At 46.5% G+C, this 23,482-nt stretch overlaps 1 protein-coding gene across 2 annotated transcripts; it reads left to right on the top strand.

Annotated features, from left to right (window-relative positions):
- The first annotated feature begins 364 nt into the window (after window positions 1–364).
- On the top strand, window positions 365–21,611 carry n4bp3 (NEDD4 binding protein 3). Of its 2 annotated transcripts, none has more exons than XM_012830694.3 (5): window positions 365–654; window positions 16,283–16,732; window positions 17,789–18,397; window positions 19,047–19,361; window positions 19,603–21,611. In XM_012830694.3, the coding sequence occupies exons 2-5, from the start codon at window positions 16,316–16,318 to the stop codon at window positions 20,266–20,268; spliced, it is 2,007 nt and encodes a 668-aa protein (XP_012686148.2). In that variant the 5' UTR covers window positions 365–654; window positions 16,283–16,315; the 3' UTR covers window positions 20,269–21,611. The 2 variants fall into 2 exon arrangements, with proteins under 2 accessions (XP_012686148.2, XP_031443190.1); XM_031587330.2 differs by having other exon boundaries at window positions 367–654; window positions 19,071–19,361.
- The last annotated feature ends 1,871 nt before the right edge of the window (window positions 21,612–23,482 follow it).

Genomic DNA, 23,482 nt, shown 5'->3' with positions numbered 1-23,482 from the left:
GCTATAGCCTGAGAATACATGAATTTCTGTCTTTCAAATAGCAGATGTTCTATCAGAAGCTTCTATTTATTTACCTTTGATATCCATGTTTTCTTAGCGGGCTTCAAAGACTAGGCTAATATAGGTCATTGGGCAGTTGTAGAGCTATTTTGAGTGCTTCATAATATCCTGTTAGTTTACTGCATCTGTCTCTGGATGGCAAGTGCTTTGCAAGCCAGTAGCAAATAGTTAACATGGCTCATGACATAGTTCACATTACTTTTTGCCAACCTCGCAAACAATTCACATATGAAGACGTATTACGTAATTAACTCCGGAGAGATATGCTTTGACTATATAGAATATGCAGTATTATGTTACTTTTTTAGCTAGAGGGCACTATTGGGTTACGGTCGTCACTGGTCACATATTTCCCGGTGAGGAGGATCGGATTAGTTCCCAGGCCCCTCGCAGTGCGCAGTTCAAATCACAGAGAGGGAAAAAGGGAGAGTCCCACACACAACATTGCAGTGCAACGACACTACACTGTCGAGTCCACCTCGCTTTACGATCTCCGCCAACATCAAGGAGCATACATTTCATATGTTCAACTATCAAGTGTTCAGAAGAGCAACACTATTGTTCTGACTGTGACCAATCTACTTGTGAAATATGGTAAGTTTCAGTTTGCCGGTTTTATATTGGCAGGTTATTTGCGTGCACTTGCTGCAGATATGTGCACTACGCCAGTAGCTGAAACTACAGATGTCTGTTTTCTGAAGTGCTTGCCGTCGTTATTATTTCATTTTCTTATGGACATTTTGAGTAAGTCTGTCTTAAATAACCACAACAATTCATTTAAGAAGCCTAAAGTACGACAGAAATCTCTGTCAGATCGATCGAGCAGTTGGTGAGTGCCTATGCTATCACTAGCGGCGTGTGCTGGATTTAGAAACTAACTACAATGACCTGACGATTTTGCAGTCTTAAGAAAGATTGGCGCACAGAACGAGATAGCCAAGGCTACTTACGGCAGTGGCTATCCCCGACTTTGTTTTCCGCCGGGATTAGTGACCATGGAGTACAAATTCTTTGAGACGATTGTCTCTGGGTTTTATGAGAAGGGACCACGGCGACATGAAGTTGGTCAGACAACTAAATGTAACTTAGCTTTAGAAGTGAGTAAGCTCTTCTTCCTGAGCCTCCAGGCGCAAGGAGAAATGTCCACTAAAAAAAACGGACACAACTGTGCATAATTAATAAAGGAGGATGTTTCATTTACACCTTTAATGTTAAACCCGGTGTTCACGACTTCTCTAAGTTTGCTGTCAGGTCGGACAGGACTGCCGCGGCATTTTTGTTCTTGTACTTATTATTTTTGGGGTACATTTGTGTAAAAACCTAGATTCAAATCCTTCGGTTACGCAGAACTACAGCGAGAGCTTTTTATTCATGCACCCGCCACATTCTTCAGTTTACACACACCTCGCGCACATTGCAATTCTGATGCATGTTTCCCAGAGATTCTAAACAAACTTTCTAAGCGTTATTAGTCTATCATCATGTTTTGTAAACCGTCTAAGTGTAGTCTATTACTAGTACAGAGATTAAAGTTTAAAAAGTACAGTTAGTTAATGAAGTCTTCATTACTTTCTCTGTTAAAAAAAACGTCCAAGTGGGAAGTTTGACTCTCCTACACATAGCATCTGTCATGGTGGTTTTTGAGGGCTGAAACCTCAAACTCTCACAACAGTGCACAGGAGTCCATTTGTTTGTGTTGTAAAATGTTTGGGTGCGAGCTTCTTGCACAGACACCTTTTGATGTCCAGCAGTTTGGGGACAAAAGGGAACCACCACAGCCCTCCACTATACCAGCCGGTAACCGTGGTTACCAGAGGCCACTGGGAGAGCCTTGACCCGTGGAGCCTTGGGCCCATTGTGAGGTGGCATTTGTGGGGGGTGGGGGAGTGGGGGGGGGGCACAAGGCACGCTACGGTCCATACAGCCTTTTTACGTCACATCTTATTCTGTCAGTCAGACTGTCTGTGGGTGGACTGTCATCATATGCTCTCTAACGTATAGCCCACACAAAACCCCCTGCTGGCTTTTCGTTCAACACGACAGGCGAGTGGCAGCCTATGCCGTTAACTGAAATTGACATCACATGCCGTGTGTTTTCAGCCAAATTGGAGTCCGGAAATAGCTGATGGGCTGATCTGAAGGCTCCCGGCTCAAGTGCTAGCATGTCATTCAGTTCCTCCGCTCAGTTTAAGATAACACACCACAAATTTCATTACAATGAGTTGGCTGAGGCATGTTGGCATCTTGACACATACAGCAGCTGATGAAGTGGAATGGCACGAAGTCGATAGCCTATATCTTGGGAATAATAAGGAGAGATTGTTTATGTAAACACTTCTGTGGAAGAGTTGGACTAGTGTCATCATGCTGAGTTAGATAAGGCGTGTGCATCATTAGTTGAGCCAGACCACATCCTGATACGTACGTACGTTTTTATGTCATTGTTGGGGGGGAGGGGGGGCTGTGTGGGGGGGTTGTATGCCAGTATCTCTTGAGCTCCTCTCAACCCAAAGTGAGTGAGTACACAAAGCAGTCAGCGAGCGCCGTGAGAGAGAGAGACGTGAAAGCATGTGATCCTTCACTCACCACCACGCGGATCCCCGCACAGGCCACAAAGCTTATTACTGCGCCATCACCCAACCCCTCATGTTATCGTCACTCCTCTGCCCCCTCCTCCTCGCCAAATCCCTGCTCCATGGGTCTGGGTTTTAAGCGGCCCCAGACCCATCCAGAGCAAGCTCCGAGGCAGAGAAAAGGGAAGAGAAGTGTGTGAGAGAGAGAGAGAGAGAGAGAGGGAAAACACTTTCTACTTCTGATGATGTGAGAATCGGGCACTATCTTCCTCTGGCAGATGGTCCCGCTGGCCTTGCCTGAGGTCCCTGGGCCAGGGTCCGCGAGCAGGGGATTCTCCCAAGGGGAGGGGGAGCTAATCGGGCCACTAATAAGCGCTGACATCCACAGAGCTGTGGCTGTCCCTCATCTTCTCACTCACGCCCTCCACCCCTCTCTCGCTCCCTCCCTCCCTCCACCCCTCTCTCGCTCTCTCCCTCCCTCCACCCCTCTCTCGCTCTCTCCCTCCCTCCACCCCTCTCTTGCTCTCTCCCTCCCTCCACCCCTCTCTCGCTCTCTCGCTCTCTCCCTCCCTCCCTCTCTCTCTTCCTCTCGCTCTCTTCCTCCCTCCCTCTCGTGGTGTCCCATGTGGCTCAGCACTTGATCTGACAGGGCCGGGATGGTCTCGTGCTGGATTAGGATTAAACAGATTTCACCCTCTCTCTTTAGATACGTTACACACACAGACACACACACGCACTCAATCACACACTCTTCCTCCTTCTCTCTGTCTGTCTCTCTCTCTCTTTCTTTCTCTTTCTTTCTCTCTCATACTGCTCGGGTTCCCTTTTGTTTTTAACCCTCTTTATCCTCTGGGAAGAAGATTGTCTGTGCCTGTGTAATTAAAGACTGGTAACCTCTTCTGTTATAACAATGCCAGAAGCACTAGCATAGCCTTTTATTAGCCTGCACAATATAACTAGAAGGTTTTTCATGAGTTTGTTTGTCTCCGAAGCTCCCCCTCTAAGAAACCCAAGACAAGAATCATTTCTCTCTAAAGACTTGAGCCTTGAGACACTGTGATTCTGTTTTTGTCAATTCACAGTTCTTTTGATATTTCGACTTCAAAGTGCAAAACTTTTGATTTTGGTTCTTTTCATACCGAGCCCTGGGGCATGCTTCGCCACATCCCGATCTTCTTTTCGAACCTGATACACCTAAAATGGCCCCTGGCTGCTTCCCTGGCTGGTTTCTCCGCCCCCCTGTTTTTGTTGTAAGCCTCGGCTCTGTCAGTCCCTGTTGCATCGATGCAATCAGTCTGTGAGCGAGTGCCCCCCACTCTCCGCATCACTTTTACTGGACAGTGGAGACAATGGGAGCGAGCCCCACGGGACAGCCAGCTATGGGCTGTTTCAGCAGAGGTCACAGTCAGTGGGTAGTGTTGAGGGGAGTGGTAGGTCTACCGCTGCTGCCTTTTGTTTCTGAAATACCACACACAGGGGGGATAAAAATCCAGAAATAGTCGCCTGGGCTATTGTTCGGCGCTGTGATTACAGTGTGTTAATGTCACAGAGCACAATGCATTGAATGAGAAACGATCAGCACATCATGTTTTTCACTGTATTACTTGCTCCGCTTAATTTTATAATGTTCCCTTGCTAGGCTAAAGGGGTTTTGAGAAACCCAGCATTAAAATGACACAGAAAATAGTCAGTGACCTGCTCCTTGCATGTACAGGATCCGTTATTACAAATTCCTGAGAACATAACGCCTAGGGATACTTTGACCAAGCAATGGGATAGACTTTATCCTAATTTCTCCGCATTGCAGCACACAGTGTGTTTGCATAGGGAATGTTAATGTTCAAAGGCACATTTATGTGGAGCTCTGTTCAATAACGGCACCCTCTATTCTCAAGGCCGTGGCACCACAGCACAAGTGGGCGTGAGTCAAACTCACTCACTCTTATTGTCTCTTTAAATAGACAAGTGGCTGCCTACCAAAAAAAAAAAAACTAAAACGGAGCCCTTGGGATCCGGATTATTTTCACTTGCAGCTGGCTTTGAGGAGACGGAGAGGTTTGGGGTAGGATGCATTTTTGTGTAAGTTTGTGTTGCATTGAAATCCTCAGTGGGTTGAGAGGAGAAATGATTCAGTTTGGGGTGAATCTGAATCAATGTTAGCGAGTGCCTTACGCTTTTTTGTTTGTTTGTTTGTTTGTTTGTATCTCCTGCAAATATGAAACTTTTTTTTTTTAGCTCCTTACCTTTGATGACCTTCTGATGCAGCACCAGATACTACGAAAACCGCATCGATCAATGCACTAGTGCAAACATCCTGCCACAAACACACAAACATATTATGTAACCCTTGTCAATAGCTTTGTCTAAAACACTAAAATGCTCTCATTGGATTACTGGAGCTGTGTTTTGCAAGCTGAACTTCAGATGCATGCAGGGCTGTATTGTCATTGTCCTGGGCTGCAGAGGAAAGCCAAGCACTGGTAATGTCTGGTAGTGTCTGGTAATGCTTTCTATTGGGTGAGGAATAAGGGACTTTGTTGAAGAGATAAACACACACCTAGGTTGTTGAGATGCAGATTGACAGGGGAAAATGTGCATGAAAGTTATTGCCGCAGACTCTAAAAGTTCGAGGCAAACATTTACCTAATTTTTCCATTTGCTTCACCCTCTGATGTTTGTTCCTCTCTTCTGCTCTTCCTGCATCACGGCGCTTTTTTTGTCCTGTCTGGAAAATCTGCCCCCAGAGTTCCCTCGGAAGGTTACTCAACCTAGTTCTCTGGAAGCTCAGGTTAAGGAAATGAGTCTGGCTCAGCAGCTTTGCATAGTCTGCCTCCCCCCTCCTCTATTAGTTATGCTCTCTCTCTCTTTCTCTCTCTCTCTGTCTGTCTGTCTCTCTTTCTCTCTCCCTCTCTCCCCCTACTCTCTTTCTTCCTCAGACAGGTGAATGAGAGCAGGCTCGGGCTTGTCCCCAGTGAACTCCTCTGCCCGTGTGCTTTCTTTGTCTTACACATACACACGTACACAAACACACAAACACACTTATACACACATTCAGAAACACACACACAAACACACATACACATATATAGAAACAAACACAGAGAGACACCCACACACACAGCACACAACATTCACACACACTTACTTAAAGTACATATTCACGCACGCAAACAAACACACACACACACACACACACACACACACACACACACACACACACACACACACACACACACACACACACACACACACACACACACACACACACACACATACATATACACATCCTCACTCACATCACTACTCCTCCAGGTATCTTGTCATCTTTAGGCATCTCTTCCTTCCAAACGTCTGCAGAGTGAGAATTTCAGGAATTTAACTAAAGTGACTGAATCTGCCCGAAGGCTGTACAGAATAAAGAAAGGGAGACATACAGTGAGTGACAGCTCGTAGTATGTCTGCTATTGTCTCTTCATTTATCGGATACACTCAGGTCTTTTGGCACCGCCACTTAATTTCACAGCTATGTAGCGTGGCGACTCCAAAGCAAATAGGCTGTTTCCCAAGGCCCAGTGTTTAGCCTGTGAAGTTGGGGCAGGTTGGTCCCTGACCAAGGCAGGTGAACTTTGGTTGCGCTGATAGAGTTGTGGACTGAAGGCATTCCAGAGGTGAGAACAACTCCGGTCTTAGATCACACAGGACAAAGGGGACAAGTCGAAATCGCTCTCTTAAAGCCTGGAAAAAAAAGCCAGTTTCACCCTCTTTCTTTCTCAACCCTTTTTTTATCCGTCTGCTTTTCAATTCCAAGTGTCTCCCACCAAACATTATGTAACACGATACTGTCGAGAACTGGCCGGGCTACCCAGTTGAGTGTGTAAAGACTAAGCTCATTGTTCGAACGTACTGTGGGACCAGAGCACTTTCTTTTTTTCTGTGTGTGTGTGTGTGTGTGCACTTCCCATCTCTTTGTCTGGTCGCTGCTTGCTCCTAACCGTTTAATCTGTTTCTATTGCCTGATAAGCCCAAAAGGAAATCAACAACTTCCATAAAGGTTAAGGTAAGGTAAAGGTTAACCAGTGTCTGTGCTAGAATTAGTTTGCCCTATGCAATATAAAGAAAAAAACAAAAACATATCCTTTATCTGGAAACAAGGAGAACGAGTCCTACAACAGTGGCCTCTAGAATGGGGCACATCTTCTTTACAAAGGCGAAGACAGAGGTGATCGAGACTGGTGGAAAGTACCCAGACACATAATCCCCACAGGCTCTGCTGGCAGCCCTGGCGAATGAATGGGTATCTATAGACAGGCCTCACTCTCCATCCCCTCCCATACTGGGCTGGGCCTCGGCGCGGGCACTGAAGCAAACGTTAGCCTGCGCTGCGGCTGAAGCAAAGCAACAGGCGGAAGGAGGGAGAACTCATAGACTGGTTCACTCACAGGTGACTGTGCTTTGTTTTGTTTGCGGCTCAGTGGTTACATTGTGCCAGTGCGGTCGGTGCCTTTTAGCTTGGACCTACTCTCTTGAGGCATTGGTGAGCATTTCCTTGTTTCTCTAAAAGCAATGATACAGTAGTGCCTTCGGCTTTTTCTGTTCATGACTGTGTTTTTTTTAAGTAGTTGACTGTTAATTCCATCCATCAAAGTAGAATTCTTATCATTCAGTACCGTTGGAAATATCTTCTAATCATCCTTTAGAATTCTTAAATTAGTCACAAGTAGTTCATTTCTTGTCACTTATCATGCTTTATTACTGTGTTTATTGACTCTCAGCACCCAACAGCATGGAATAAACTAAATGCGCTTTGATTCAGTGCCATAATGATGATTGACAAAAGAGATTATTTTGTTGCCTGATTAACTTTTGAATTAGCCTAATTTGCAACTGAAGGAGACGACGGCGGCAGGTTAATCCTTTATCACATTGTGACGTCAAACCAAAACAGTAGACTTACACTGGCGCCGTATTTACCAGGAGACAAAGTCCTCGTTACAGGCCTGGGTACTACTGTGCATATGCAAATGCCCCTGCCATTGTTTCTCGTAAGTGGTCTTTTCAGCTTCAGCCATGGAGTCCTTAAACCAGCCACAGGCCTTTATTCTTTTTGTGTTTGCCGATCTTGTGGTCGAGCCTAGAGAGACTTGAGTATGTCCAACTGAATGGTTGGTGGGGAAAGAGAATGTATAGGCTACTGGAGGTGCAAAGCTCTCTGAGATTGTGTAACCAATACCAGCAAGCTTTCATTGAGACCTTTTCGCTCTTCTTTTGAGACTACTTGTAGCTCCAGTTGCGTTGCGTTGTAGTCTTTTGCTACTGGCTTTGACTGTGGTGTGTGAGTATATTTTAAATTTGAGGTGGGAGGACGCAGTTAGTATGAAAGGGAACAGATTAGGCGGAATTAATGTTTACGTGTCAGTTCTCCATCTGATACATTGTTTTGTGGCATTCTTCCACGTCCAGGCTTTGATCCTTATCTTTGGCCGAAACTCGGCGAGAAGGAATCTCAGAGGTAGAGAAAAGCGGTGTCTGCACTGAAACTTTGCAAATGATGGTAAACCCCTGAAAAGTGCTTATTCCGACAAAAAAGAAACCCACTCAGCTGTAGCATCAGGGTAGAAACACAGGTTTTTTCCCTGATTCTCAGGAGCCTGCTTGGAGGAGCATCAGCATTTACTAACAGTTTACTTCTCAGCCAAAGGACCTGTTTTGCTCTTCATTGGAGTTTAGCTTCATAGCAGAGCTAGACGATCTAATTACGGTGATCTCCCCCCAATATGCATAATCACAGTGTGCAGACTGCTATCTCAGGTACTCATTTTGTGTCCCATGATGATATTCATTAAGTGTGACTGCAGTTGCTCCTTCACCATCACTGCAGTTCAAAGGCAGATGGCCATAGGATGCTGGTGGTCACACTTTCCTTTGCCCAGTCTCAATCTACAACTGATTCAGTGTAAAATGTGATGCACTTGTCACGTGTGCAAACAGAAAATGTAAGAAGAGATAAAAAAAATAACTCCATCCTTTCTGCCAAAGCTTATCTCAAGAACTTCCAAATTTAATAGCCGTCTGAAAGGACATATTAATCATTACCCGCGCAGCAATGTAAGGAATGTCTGGTCGTTGCCCGTTTATCACACCCTTCCATTTTCCAAAAACAGAATTCTCCCTAATGGTCCTGAGGTCAAGGTCCACGACGTGCAGCACTCGAGTGTGCCCACACACAAAAGCGTGAAGGAGATGGTGCCGATACCACTGATCTCAAGGTGAAAAGCAAGCAAACAGAGAGGGGCCAAGTGCTAGGCGGAATCTACAGGGGCAGGCCGTGTTAGTTCTCTCCCGGATGCTGATGCGCGTAGGCTATGCGATGCGTAGGGGAACTGGACATAAAGCAGAACAACAGCGCGTTGTAACTGGTAGTGTAGTGGTCAGGATGCAAAACAAGTCGAGCCTCTTCTCTCGACTGTTTATGACACGTCTACTCATGGCAGTGGTACACAGATGATGTCCAAGAGATGCTCTCAATCTGGCCTGTCATGTTTCTCCTCAGTTTCTTTTTAGAACATGAGATTTCATGGATTTTTTTTTTTTTTTTCTGAGTGCAAGTGTGTTCTGTTCTTGCTGCTGCTTGTTTCAGCCAGCATACTCCAGGATTAAAGCAGATTACAGATTTAACTCTGAATAACTACGAGCAATTAAATGGCACTGGATTACCAAACACAAGGGAGAAGAGAAGATCACAGCCAGGACACTGTGTGAATGGGCGAGTCACAATCCAGGAAACTGGAGGAAAAAAATCAGCGTTTGTTTTGGCATGAGAGTAACTTTAGGCCCTTTGGAGCTTTGGTTATGCCAGAAACTAACCCAGTTAACCCAGACAGCACATAGGCCCGGACCAGAACTGGCCCTAATGTGTACCAGACCTGGTAATTTACTTGGGATTGTGTGGTCATTTCTCAGCAAAGATAATGTCTATAGCGTAGTATAGGCCTGCAGATTTTAAATCCACATGCGTGTGCATAGGCACCAGAATGCTACAAAACAGTATGAGGATAGTCAGATAATAGTTTTTCATTTGATGCACTTATTTGTTCTCATTCTATCGATGAGGAAGAAGACCAAGCATTAAGTCCCTAAGTCTTAGTCTAAGTCTTGAGAGTAGCAGTAAGTCTGCACTGGGCGTTAGGAAGAGTTAAGTGTAGGGCAGAGAGGTTTTTTTTTTGTGGCAGTCAGGGAACCAGCTTGTTAAAACAACACTAATGTTCCAGGGTCACTTGTGGTCCCTTGTTAGCATATTAGCGGTAATCAGGTTTAAAGTTCACGCCACGACCTCTCGTGTCCGTCCACCGGGGCTAATCAGCCTTAAGGCCATCTGTAAACATTGTTCTGTTCACACGCACACTGGCAACACTCCGTCGGTGAAACTAGCCCCTCTTGTTTTCTTTGTTTAAAAAAAAAAAATAGATCCATCTCTGCCACTGGAAAGAGTTACCCAATAATATTGTATTTCCTCATACGCTCACACATCCGCAGTATGCCTATTCAAACATCTCTCTGTGGTGGTTGCATGTCTAAGGCTGGGTAGAGCTAGGCTCTAATAACTACAAGGTCACGGGCCTGTTTTCCTGGGAGCGCACTAACTGAGAGATCGAATGGTTCACCTGGACCGTTAAGTAGCTTTGAATGAAAGCGTTTGCTAAATAAACTATTGTAAATCTTAATCCCAGAGGTGTTAATTACTAGTACAGTAGTGTGAGATGGATTTATCTCTCACATGGTAAGAAAACAAATCTCATTCTTTGAGGGTAACAGCGGTAAGCTGTCTTGTAGTTTTCCTCTGCTGACGTACTCATTTGATCATTTTCACCTCTAATGAGGTTTTATTTTGAACTCTGACTAGGATTTGAACATTTGATCCTCCGCCTTGTTGTTGTGCTATGGCCTCACACAAAACCCGAGCGTGACGTTCTCTGTGGTCCCTCGTGGACTGTTAATGTGTGGAACCGAATTTTGGTTACGTAACATCCCTCCTGTCGATGAACACCATATCTCCCCAGCAGGCCGACAGGCAATTTGCAGAGATAACCACGAGTGTAATTAGAGTGTCGACTGATAAACTAAGAGCTTGTCAATAAGCCAATAGTGACTGAATGAGACCAGTCCCACGAAGAGGCCCGCAGTGAAAGGTTGTTTACGTTAATGTCAGATTGTACAGATGCAACTCCCAGTGAATTTAAAATGAAGAAGAGAACTGCATTGTGCTTCCCTGGGCTGAGTGAGCAGGTGCGTTTGTGTGTCGGAAAGCAACATTTGTGGCTGTTTTTATTCGAACACAGATGTGGTTACTGGTTAGCGCTCTTCATTACCTATTCACACATACACGGAGCACAACTGCACAGGAGATTTTGCAATTTCCACGACCCAAAGAGTTCAGACAGACCAAACATATTGACCTGCCCCAGTACTATGCTAATTGTCCGTGACCTTTCACACACTTTGGTGAACACCACCCTTTTGGTAAATGGACATGAGGATATCAATGGCTAGTCAACAACGTTATAATCTGTTTAGGGAGTAAATGACTAGTGGGCAGAATGGGACCCATTCGAGAATACAGTGACAGAATCTTGACAGTGATGTGCTTTAGGTGTGCAGTCAAGCTTTGTGGTGGGGGTAAATAAGACTCATACTCGCCCTCTGTCCCCTCCCACCCCTATCATTTTACCCCTAATAGCGGGTCTGTGTGTATGTACAGTGTACACCCCACCCCCACCCCCTCCAAAACGTCAGCATCCATACAAGTAAAACGGCTCACTGTGTGCAGGGTGGCGCTGCAATCTGAATAGTACCTGTATATGAATATAATCGCCCCCGTGATGTAATCGGTGTTGAGGGGGTCTTGTGTTCATGGGAACAGGGGGGAGCTTATAGCCCGGTGCAGCTAAATGAGCCTTGTCTGCCAGCCCTCTAATTTATATCACGTCCAACAGATGCGATATTCACCTCAGGTCATTTAGCAGAGCACGGGGGTAAATGAGATATTGTGAAGCGCTTGTAAATGTAAATAAAAAAATAAAAAACGCTTTCTGAAATAGTCAGGCAGGCACACAGGCTTCAACACAGAGAGGTTTCTCCGGCAAAGTTTTGCTGAAGGGAGTCAGTCGGAGTAAGTCGGGACACTGCTGACCTGCGTTATTAGTAACCCTTCAATAATATGAGACTAACAGTTATCCTATGGCTCGAAGGCAAATGGGCGTTTGTTTGTTAATGTCGGGAAGCCAAGGTTTAATTATCAATTTGTGCTACTGTGCACTCTCCTTCCTTGTCTAGTGTTCTTGGGCAGTGAGACGTTAAATCGGAGGTCCCCAGTGACATCACTGGACAACCGGTGGTCCGCCCATACTTATGAGATCAGGTTGCTTCATCAGATTGATTGTTCCTTTTTGATTAGTCTTATGATTTATTATTTATCGTGGCTTTCAATCTCATGCGTTGGCGCTGTAAGACAACTGATGTTGTGAGTGGCTCGCAAATGGAGAAACCATTTTGAAAGCCTGCCAATGAATCGTTAACATGCTGAGTCAGTGAGGACGGTGCCTCTGACAGTAGTCATTTGCAAGCAGCGAACGACGCAATTTCCTCTGTGTCAGATGAACTGCGGCCCAAAAGAGGAAACCCTCCCCCAGTGGTCGTGCCCTTTGCTTCGTGGATGGGAAGCAGCCTCAACTCACCTCGTTTGTCATTGTTTTCATTTATTACAGACATCAATCTGAGACAGTCACAGGGACGGTGGGGTGCATAACACACCCTTTACTTATCTCTGGTGACTTCTAAAATTACAAGAAAGTGGTTTTACAGATGTAGTATTATTTGTGACTTTGTTCAGATGTTAATTGCGGTGACTGAGGCTACCAACGAATGCGGTTTTGCTTTAAGGACGAGTCTGAACTTGTGCTTTGAAGGCATGCTTGCTAGTTCTACTGATGATCTCACACTGCTTGGGGCTAGATTATCATGCAAACCTGGCTATTTTCACTCCACATTGAATAACATTGGCCCGGTGTGCTGAAAGTGTACTCTCTGAAATTCAGAGTGCATTTTAAGATCAATTTTGGCTGTTTTTTTTTTTGTGTGCTCTGCAAAATGCAACTTATTGAAATATTAATGTGACCTTAAAGCTCAATCAATACCAAGGGCCAGACATTAGGCAATCTAGTGCCAGTGGGTGGTAGGGGGGCAAGTCCTTTTAAGTCTGACATTTTCCACTCCACTAAATATAAAGTGTGGTGTGAAACATTAGAGTGGCGAGGGAGCATCACAGAACTGATTGTTCACTGAATGAATAATCATGAGTCCGCACGCCCACCCCCTTCCCCACAGAGGTCAGCCCTCAGTCAAATTAAGGGAAATGGGACACTTATGTAAAAACTCCGTGATTGCACTCAAAATGCACTTGTTCTCCATTAGCCACCTGGTCCCTCCCCCTCCCCAAAACACAAATGCACGCAAACATACACGCACACACACACAAACATACACACACACACACAAACATACGCGCACACACACGCGCACGCACACACACACACACACACACACACACACACACAAAGCGGAGAGATTCAGCACTTTCGCTTGGCACATCCTAGCCCTTGCCTCCAGAGCAGACATACTCAACGAGGCTGCAGTGCCCTGTGGAAATGTTTACTGCTGAGACAGGGGAGTTTCAGGTGCTATTTAACAAATGACTACTCTGCATATCGTCCTCTCTCTCTACCTTCCATTCTCTCCCTCCTTCCATGTCCTTCTCTGTCTGTACCACACATTCTCTCTCGCTCTCTCTTGCTCTCTCTCTCTCTCTCTCTCTCTCTCATCCTCTCTCTCTCTTGCTCACTCATCCTCTCTCTTGCACTCTCTACTTTCCTCCCTCCCTCTCTCTCTCTCTGAGGAGCAGGCCTTTAATTAAACCTGGTCCCTGAGCGAGGAATGTGCAGTGTGCAGGGTTGGCCGGCGAGGGGGGACTCGTCTGGACCATAAATCAGGCCACGGCTCTGAGCTCACGTGGGCTTCTCTCTGGCAGAGTGGAAGCAGGGCAATTACGGAAACAGGCTGGATGTAACATTTTTCTCTGGCCCTGGGAGATTTGTGGCCTCTGTTTAAAAGGGCTCTCCCCTGCTCTCCCACACATCCCTGGCTGGACAGCTCTTGTCTCCTGGATGGGAGATCTTCTTTGACCTAGCAGCATGTTATTAATAGTACAGGTATTTGGGGTGGTATAATTAGTGTTGTTGTTCTTTGTTAAATGTAATGTTTTTGTATTCCCATGTAGCTATTAATAGCATGATTTGGGGAAATACTCCAGAAATGTTTCCCCTGAAATCATTTAAAAAAATGTATTTCGGCATATTTGAAACAGATTCGTTCTTCACCTTTCCCACAGAGGCTGTAGCCTACAGATAACTCACAGCGTGCCGGTGTAATGATGACAGGAAGCCATCAGCCTTTCAATACAAATGTGTTGGGAGTGTCTCCTGGATTTGTATCATTCCAGCCGACTCATGTCATTTAAAACCTACATGCTTTCCCTCTTCGTGCGAATGTCTCAACTACGAGGACTTTATCCGGTGTCTCATCTTCGGAGTTGTCAGTCATCAGTTCTAAGTAAACTCATTCCTCCTGACCGAATCACAGCTACTGTAGCGTGCCAGTGCGTGTGTGTGTGTGTGTGTGCGTGTGTGTGTGTGCGCGTGTGGGCACTGACTTCGTTTGTGGGGGGCTGCGTGTGTTTTTCATGCATAAAAACTTGAGTCGGCTTTTTGATCTAACGGGGTAAGAGGCCTCACCCAGGAACCCGCGCTTTCCTCCGTGTTATATAATATTCGTTTTGTAGCCTAGTATGAAGCTTGCCAAGGGGTTGTTGATTGTTGTTTGTGTCAACGAAGTGTAAGACGGGAAAGAAAAGTTTTAAATGTGAAACTAATTTTAAACGGTTTTGCAGAGTCAGTTTTTAAACTGCTTTGTAAGCTAAATGTGTTCTCTACTAGGATTTAATAAACTGATAAAATAATGTATCAATAAATGACGAGTACATTTTCCCTGAATTCTTTCATGTTGTGTTTTTACTTTTAAATGTAGTGGTACAGTTATTTTTGTACAGTTTTTTGTAGTTTTAAATGTTGTGATGTATGCTGGAGATGCGAGGCGGAAAGGTGTGGAGTGTTAAATCAATGTGTCTCATGTTACTGTGCTTAGTATCACTAGAAACGTGTTGACTCCAGTTGTGTGTGGGTGTTTTGTGGTAGCACACCCACTTGAGTGTGTGTGTTGTGTTTTGGGCCTCTTAGGTTTCTTGAGGCCAGTGGAGTATGTTTAGATAAGGGGAGAAATCAGCCGGGTGAAATCAATACAGCTCCTTAATGACCTGTCCAAGAGGGAGGAAAGGAGAGAGAGAGAGCGAGTGAAAAAGAGATTGAGTAGAGGAAGGAGGGGGGCTCTAGGTAGGGCTGCCGCTACATACACACAGGGCACCAAGTGCCCCAAACGACACCAGAAAATAAATCCATAAAAATGAATTCAAATAGATAACAATAATATACTATTTACCTTGCGCCACAAAGCAAGTTTGCTTAGGGCACCACATTTTCGAGCAGCGGCCCAGACTCCAGGCTTTAAAGCACTGAACAGATATCCAGTCACGTCTGTCCAGTGAGGAAATGGATCAGGAAGAACTTAATTCTCTCAGTCAGTGACTGGTGAAGCAGAACGTGTAAATTAGAGTCACTGCTGTTGCGCTTCCAGGATTACATGCATTGGTCTGTCCTTTAGCATCTGACTAGCCCTACGCTTACACTGGTTTGTCCTTTAGCATCTCATTAGCTCTACGCTTACATTGGTCTGTCCTTTAGCATCTCATTAGCTCTACGCTTACATTGGTCTGTCCTTTAGCATCTGACTAGCCCTACGCTTACACTGGTCTGTGCTTTAGCATCTCATTAGCCCTACGCTTACACTGGTCTGTGCTTTAGCATCTCACTAGCCCTACGCTTACATTGGTCTGTCCTTTAGCGTCTGACTAGCCCTGCGCTTACATTGGTCCGTCCTTTAGCATCTCGTTAGCCCTGAGCTTGCATTGGATGCATATGTGTGTGAGACCCACAGCTGTAATGTACATGATGAGTATGTGTGTGTGTCTGCGTGCGGGGATGTACACGTGTGTGTGCTTCTCTCTTTAATATTTCAAACACATGAAGCCTATGTGAAAATCCAGAGAGGACATCTTTAAACCGCATTGGGTCTTTTTTTGTGTGGATATAACAGCTTAACCTTAGAATATTTATGTCTGCTTGAGCTGCCCCCAAATCCATCACTGAGCCTGATTAATACTTTGCAGGTCATACACTAAAAGAAGAAGAAACAAAGCAGAAGAAACAAAGTATCGGGTTTTCCATTAATAGCAGATGATATGGATAAAGAGTAATATTTACTGCAGTATGAATGCCTTTGTACCTATTATAGACAGGGTCAGAGTGGCCATGAGGATTAAGCAGTGTACATTTTCTTCCAAGAGGTTATTTAGGAGTATCAGGTTTTTCTATGATGTATTTCTTTATTTATTTCTTGATTTTCTTCCTGTTTTGTTTTTTCTTCAGACCTCCTTTTGGAGCCACCAGATTTTGTAACCAATGGCAACAGTCCAGGCTCTATCTTTGACCCGTGATCCCAGCAAGAGCTTCGGTGGCGACCCTTACTCCACCCTTCCCCTGGCCTCAGCCCGTTGCATCATGGGAAGTGTAGGCAGCCTGATCGAGAGGCCGGACGTCTCTCCAAACAAGGGCAGCCGCGCAATGCCCCAGGTGCCCCCTCGCCATAGCAACGGCCTGCTGAAGAAAGGCTTCAACCAGAGGGAGCTGCTGAATTACCTGAACATCGCCAAGAAGGAGCCGAAGGGAGGCAAACACATCATCTCCTCCGGGGTGTCCTCCATCAAGAGGGAGCATGGCCACGAGGAGGAGAACCTCTACTCCAAGGTCTACCACAAGGACGGCAAGGAGGTGGACATGGGCAAAAACTCCTTGCCCATGGGGGGCAAGTTTGACAAGGTAAACAGCTGTACTGTAAGATAGAAGTTTCTTGGATTAGAATTAGAGAACCAGAAATTGCTATTCAGCCAATAGGGGGTTCTTACATTTACATGCATATATTTATATCTGTATTAAAACATTTTACAATTCCATTACTTTTGATGATAATTACGTTTAATTTTTGTTGCAGAAAGCACATGGTAAGCTAAAGCAGGACATGCCGTATATGCCCACTTTGGTATATCTGATTTATTGTTTACGAATGTTCTTCTGAAGTAAGTTCTGCTTAATGAGGAATATTAAGGAGGTGTGCATCAATTATTTGTGGTTGCAAAATATACTTCAGGCTGGTAACCTGAACCACACTGCAGTACACTGGTATGAAAGATAAAGCAGATAAAGATCAAAGAAGAAACATAATTACTCTCTGTATTACTGGAGTGATATGATAAATAAAGTAATAAAGTAACATTTTATAGTTCATTGTAATGCCTAAATAAGATAGATACGACTTCGTTTTACACAGAACAGAGGGCCATGTGTTAGCGTATAGGTTTGACTTCTCACAGAAGGCTGTGTTTGAGATATGGGTTTATAAGTGGGCCTATGGCTGCAGGAGATTAATGATTTTTCCACTATCACTTTTCTGTTTGGTAAATGAATAGCTGTCTCCTGATAAGATACTTTCAGTTGGTTCTGTGCTGCGGCTATATCTTTCTCCTCATTGGAACGATATTAATTCTTGAGCCATACACCACCCCATTCTTTCTCATGTCTGAGTAAATCACTTAAGCTGTCCGGTCCTTGCCATGTAGACTCTGTGTCCGGGGCCTCCGCAGTGAAAATTTATGGCCGCAATCAAATCTAGGCTGCCCATACCGAATCCGTTGCGTTGAAAGGGCGTTATGAAAAGAGAAATATGTGGACAAGGAGGACAGTGTCCGTTCATAGCAATCTAGTATGTGGCACTTGGCGTCAGCTCAAAAAGCCAAGCACATTGGTCCCGTCCTTTGCGGTGGACAGCATTCAATGGATTCGTCCGCCCGCTCTCACTCCCTCTGCTCTCCCCCACAGTCTCGTCTCAGGCCGTCCGCCTTCAAGCCCGTCACGCCCAAGAACTTCAGCTCCATGCAGAACCTCTACCCGGCCAAGGACAGTCCGGATGCGGCGCCGAGCAACGGCATGCGCCCGTCCTACATCAAGGTGGCGTCCAAGTCACTGTCCAGCGCGTCCTCGTCCTCGTCGTCACCCTCACGCCATCACAGCAAGGCCCCGCAGCCGGCGCGCCACCCGAGCCAGGAGGAGGAGGAGAACGCGTCCGACTCGGGTCACCACTCGCTGAGCAGTCTACTGCCCCCGTTCCGCCCACCCTTCCGCCCCCACCTGGGGCAGATCAGCGTCTCCATGGGCCACATCGACCACATCGGCTCGCTGGACCGCAACTCGGCCGGCTCGCGGGGTGCGCTCTCCACGGCCACCGATGCCTCGCTGCCGGGGCCCGGCTCCGGGGCGGCGACGCTGGGCCGTCTCCGTGGATACGGGAGCGAGGCCCCGCCCCCCTACGAACTGTCGATGTCAATGGAGGACGTGGTGCGGGACCTGGAGGAGAGACTGATTGAGAAGGACCACGAGCTCAGGCATATGCGCCGCAACCTGGATGAGAGCGAGGACGCTATCGCACAGGTGAGACCCTCTCTTCAAATACCTCTATTTCAGTATGACAGCCAAGTCATTTTATGTAGACACAGAACGCTGAGCAATTCTGTTCAGTATGATTATCATATTCCTAACACAGTGTCACAACTCCCCGTTCTGTTATTGAGCCACAAAGTCACAGCATTTCCTTGAGACTGGCCTCATTCCATACTGATAAAAAAACGTGTTTAATTCTGGCCACATGCCCTCTGATCCGGTCCCCTGACTCGCTGTTCCCTCTGTGCTAAGTTAAGATGTCTCGTCCTGCTTGGTTTCTGTGTCACAGCTGTGTGTTTGTCCATGGTCCTCACCCCCTCATCCGTCAGCCTGTGCTAACGCTAATGCTAACGCTCCCTCTCCCGCGCTCCATCGGCTCCTCAGCAAACCCTATAGAAAACCCCACAGCGCAACCCATCCAGCCCGTAGCAAAGCATAGTGTGGTAACCATCGCTTCTCTTGTTTTGTCCCTGCTCTCGCTTGTCTCTTTTCCCCTGCTTCCTTCTGCGCTACTTTCTTTCTCTTCATTTCGCAATCACCTCTCGATTAATCTATTCACCCCTTCACCCCTCCATCCATCCTCGCCCCCCCCCCACCCCTTGTCCACTTGTCCTCCTTACTCCACCTTTTTTCTGAGAAGTCTCCCATGTCCTGCCTGGCGCAGGTGTTCGAGGAGAAGCAGCGTCTGTGGGAGCGGGAGGTGGAGGAGCTGAAGCGCCTGTACGCCGCCAAGCTGCGGCAGGTGTCGCAGCAGGCCCAGCGCGCGCAGCGCGGCCTGCAGCTGCAGCTCTACAAGGCGCAGCAGGAGCGCGGGCGCCTGCAACAGGAGGCCGAGGGACTCCGGGCCGAGTGTCAGAGCCTCAGGAGGGCAGGAGGAGGAGGAGGCCGCAGCAGCAGCAGCGGGGAAGGACGAGCACAGGAAAACAACCCCCAGCTGGAGGAGACGCAGTGGGAGGTGAGAAAAGAGGAGATGGAGGAGGGGAGGGAAGGGAGGCTTTGAGCAAAAGAAGGAAGAGAGGTGGAGAAGGGAGGTCCAGACAGAGGGCAGGGGAGGAGCGCTTAGGGGGTATTGTTTGGGGATTTAAAGAGAATTAACTGGTGGAAGATGGATATGTACGCTATGCGGCACTGCAGACTATGAGGTGGAAAGTAGGTCGCTTCACGCGCTCACACTCTCCCTCCACTCTCCCCCTCAGGTGTGCCAGAAGACGGGCGAGATCTCTCTGCTCAAGCAGCAGCTGCGTGACTCGCAGGCGGAGGTGGCACGCAAGCTGAGCGAGATCTTCCAGCTGAAGACGGAGCTGCGCGGGGCTCGCGCCGACACGCGCACCAAAGACGGCCAGGTGGAGGCGCTGCAGCTCGCCCTGCAGGCCGCGGCAGCAGCCAGGCGCAAGGTCGCCCGCAACAGCGACAACACCAACAACGTCGGTGCTGACCACCGAGGCAGCTCCGAGGAGACTTTCGGCGGGACGGGATCGGGATCGTCCGGTGCCACGGAGGACCGCCTGCGGGCGGAGCTGCTGCTGGAGAGGCGGCAAAACGAGGCGCAGGCGACGGCCTTCGAGGCGGAGCGGCACACCTGGCAGACTGAGAAGGAGAAGGTGATCCGGTACCAGCGCGAGCTCCAGGCCAGCTACCTGGAGATGTACCACAAGAGCGAGGCCCTGGAGAGGGAGCTGCGCGAGCTGAGGGGGGGCCGCGGGGAGCTGGGGGTCGGAGGAGGAGGAGGAGGAGCAGGAGGAGGTGTGGATGGGGGGAGTTTAGACAGGTGCACGGTTGACAGGGGGAGAGATTTGATGGGCGAAGACGAGCTGCCCGCTGGTTTGCCTTGGATCGAACGGATCGAGTCGTCAGAGATTTGAACGTATACTTCCTTCTTTTGGGTAGTTTGGGGAAAAAGGGAACAAAGCCGGTGTCTAAAATATGAAACGACCATAATTCCATGAGAATTGGGCTCGTTATGAGACTTGTCTTCCATTCTATCTTTAAAGAGCATGTGGATGTGCTCAGACTGTACTTTCCATACTGAGGATTGCTAAATGTATTTGTTCCCTTTTTTTGCTGTTTGACTAATGAAACCAAAATATGTTCGGAGGGCCGGTCTGTGGAGTTTGTTTGCCATTTGTTTCAAAAGGGGACCAAATACCAGAGGATATAAAAAGGGACTTTGTTTTTCAATAGCATACAGGATCCTCTTGTACTGTTTTCCTAAGACCGAGCTATGGCGTCTGGATATAACAAAAGCCCATCTTGTTATCTCCACTATCTCCTCCACACAAATGAATAGCCATAATTAGGTCATAAAGACTCCTGATTAGATCAATCCCCAGAGCTGTATAGCCTCTGAGTGATGCATAATGCTGTTTTGACTTGAAGTGCGCCTCTAGTTTTCCAGTGACTTCACAGTAGATACCCAAGAACGGTTGTCTCTCAGATTGTGCCCCAAGCAATAATCAAATCACATAAGTATACCACGAACAGGGAGAAGACTTTAATGTTCTTGATTGTTCTTCGATGAGTAAAGACTACAGACAATGACTGTGGCAAGGTGCCCTCGTTTGGCTCAAACTTATGCCCGTCTTCCTGCGAACAAGCATGCTGCACTTTGGAAGAACCCCAGAGTTCTTCTCTTGGGACATCTTGGAGAAATGAAGAAGAGGGGGCTTGGATTACACATGAACTTTTCCCCTAGGAATGACGGGCATGAACTTCAGACTCCACTGGCCTCCTCTTAGCTCTTCTTGTTCTTCTTCTCCTTCACACGTTTCTCACTGTACCTTTCCCAGCCCAAACTACATGCATGAAATGCGGGTATCATATGACAAATCCCCAGGAATGACGTTGTGCAATCTCGCAAGTTTGTGTTGTCGGCTAGTTGTGCGTATGTGAAGAATAAATGACTGCAGGACTTTACTGGAACCAAAACATCTAGTTGACATGATGTCCCTCCCTTCACTGCCTGAGATATCTGCTGTTTCCGTGGTTGTTGTATCAACGGTTAAGGATAAGGAGCTGATACTGTGACTTGTGAATAACTAATGACACCGAAAAATATGTATTTTATGTATTGATTATAAATTTATATTCTACTGGTTATCACAAGGTATATTGTATATAAAATAGAAGTTTAGTTCATATGCTGTCATAATATTACTTTCAAGTATGTTGTTGTTCTTGTAAGGCCCATTAAAAGCTTTAAAGCAAATATTCTCATGCTTAATTTTCTGCTAAAATGAATGCTATGCCTAGTTTCCAGACCAATACTGGGTTATAAAGCTCAACTGCAACAGCAGAGATTAGGAAAGACAGCAATGTTGTTCTTGGCAGCGTATGTTCTTATAGGATAAGATTTTCGTTCACGAACCATCTTTACATCCCCATAAAAATAAATGCTTCCAAGTTTAAAAAAGGAAAAGAAATGATAAACATTCTGTTACTTGGACTGAGCACAGATTTTGATTTACATGTTTCCCATTTACCAAAACCCAGATTGGAACACATTCGAGTAGCGTTGCGCAATACAACCAATCCAACCACCAAGTTAGGTCTACAAAAGGTTTCACTAATGAGAACAGTCAGGTCTGCTCCAGTGTAAATTGTGTGTGATTGATCAGTCGAGACTATTGTGGAGGGACAATGCCTTCTCTATTCTCTCCCAAGTTCACACAAAAGTGAGTCTATGGAAAAGAAATCAAGGTATCCCCCCTCCCCCTTCCCTTCCAGTGTCCCAAAGAACAATGGTGGACTTGTGAGTGATGGAGAGGGAGAGCTGCCAAGCCCTCAGAACTCCCAACGCTGCGCTCGGGGCTTTACCATTCTAATGTTCTTTTTTTTCTCTCTCTCTCTCTCTCTCTCCTTGCCCTCTCTTCCTCCTTAAGCTCACTTTTATTGATCCCAGTTTATAGCCCAGTAAAAAAAAAAGCTGGCCTGAGGTAGGGGCTTTCGGGTAAAAAATATCCCGTGAAATGGTCTCGTCCTTGGGTCTCTTATCTCGTCCTCCCTCCCCTTACTGCCTCCTGCCTCAGCCAGGTTCCCGCATACCTCCTCGCTGACTTTGGACTCCTGGGGTCAGAGGGCAGCCATGTTAGGTCCAGGGAAAGAAAGACAGGAGGGTCTTTATTTGTTCAAGAAACAGGTGTTTCCATGGAAACTGTCAAGGGAGGATTTTGCAAGGGAGTGTTGGGTTGGGTGTTTGGCCAAGGCGAGAGCCACCACACAACAAGCAAGTGGTCCTGTAAAGATGGCCTGTAAAAACGGCTTATCCAATTAGCTAGTAAAGTCGAAGAGATTTATGTACATTATGTGTGTGGCAACTCCGCTGAAAGAGCCCTGCAGCTTTGCAGGCGAACTACACAACCCTGATGGAAGACTCAATACTTCTCATCAGTGAAAAAGTGCCAAGTGCACGACTGACTCATCCATGGATCCAAACATTACATAAATCCCACACTCGATAAACCACGAGCTTTACGTAAGGAAACATGTTAAAAAGGGCTGCGGAGTTGGCGAGCGTGGGCCACGCTCAACATACTTGTCTGTTTTTCAATTAATCTGAACAGCGCTGGCAGATTAATGGAGCTCCGACCTCAGGCGGCCCCCGTGCTCAGTGTCTAGCTATTTTAAGTGAAGTGTGTTCATGGGGAGGGAGAGCGCCATTTCACACTTCTGCCCGTCTGACAGAACACAGAATAGAGATGTGCTTTGGCCCACACTTCAGTTCATGGCAGATGGTGTAGAATGGTTGATAATTTTCCATTTCCAAACATGTAACCTCTGGGACCTGTACCATTGGGAGACCAACAGAACTGCATGATCTGTGGACGTCGTCTCACAAATGGCTTTTGTACTAGAGATGTACACCTACAGCCCTGTGTACTTCCTATATGACATTGTTGACCTAGTGCACATTCTACATGGGCCCAACAAGCAAACCTTCCCAACCAAGAGACCAAACAAGACCATGTCCTCTGCATCTATGCATAAATAGCTCCCTCTAGAGGCAAGAAGTAGAACTGCACAGAATTTTCAGAAAATTCTGAAATTGTAGATGAATTGTATGGGTCACTAACAATTTAC

The sequence above is a fragment of the Clupea harengus genome, chromosome 20 (genome assembly GCF_900700415.2).
Source record: "Clupea harengus chromosome 20, Ch_v2.0.2, whole genome shotgun sequence".
Classification (NCBI taxonomy): domain Eukaryota; kingdom Metazoa; phylum Chordata; class Actinopteri; order Clupeiformes; family Clupeidae; genus Clupea; species Clupea harengus.
Note: the sequence above shows the minus strand (reverse complement) of the source record. Positions and strands in the feature narration are given on the sequence as shown.

Excerpts from the sequence above, each read along its gene's own strand:
- n4bp3 (XM_012830694.3), top strand. The coding sequence starts at position 16,316 with ATGGCAACAGTCCAGGCTCTATCTTTGACCCGTGATCCCAGCAAGAGC. Across the intron at positions 18,398-19,046 it reads GCGAGGACGCTATCGCACAG|TCTCCCATGTCCTGCCTGGC; the intron begins GTGAGACCCTCT and ends TTTTCTGAGAAG. Across the intron at positions 19,362-19,602 it reads TGGAGGAGACGCAGTGGGAG|GTGTGCCAGAAGACGGGCGA; the intron begins GTGAGAAAAGAG and ends TCTCCCCCTCAG.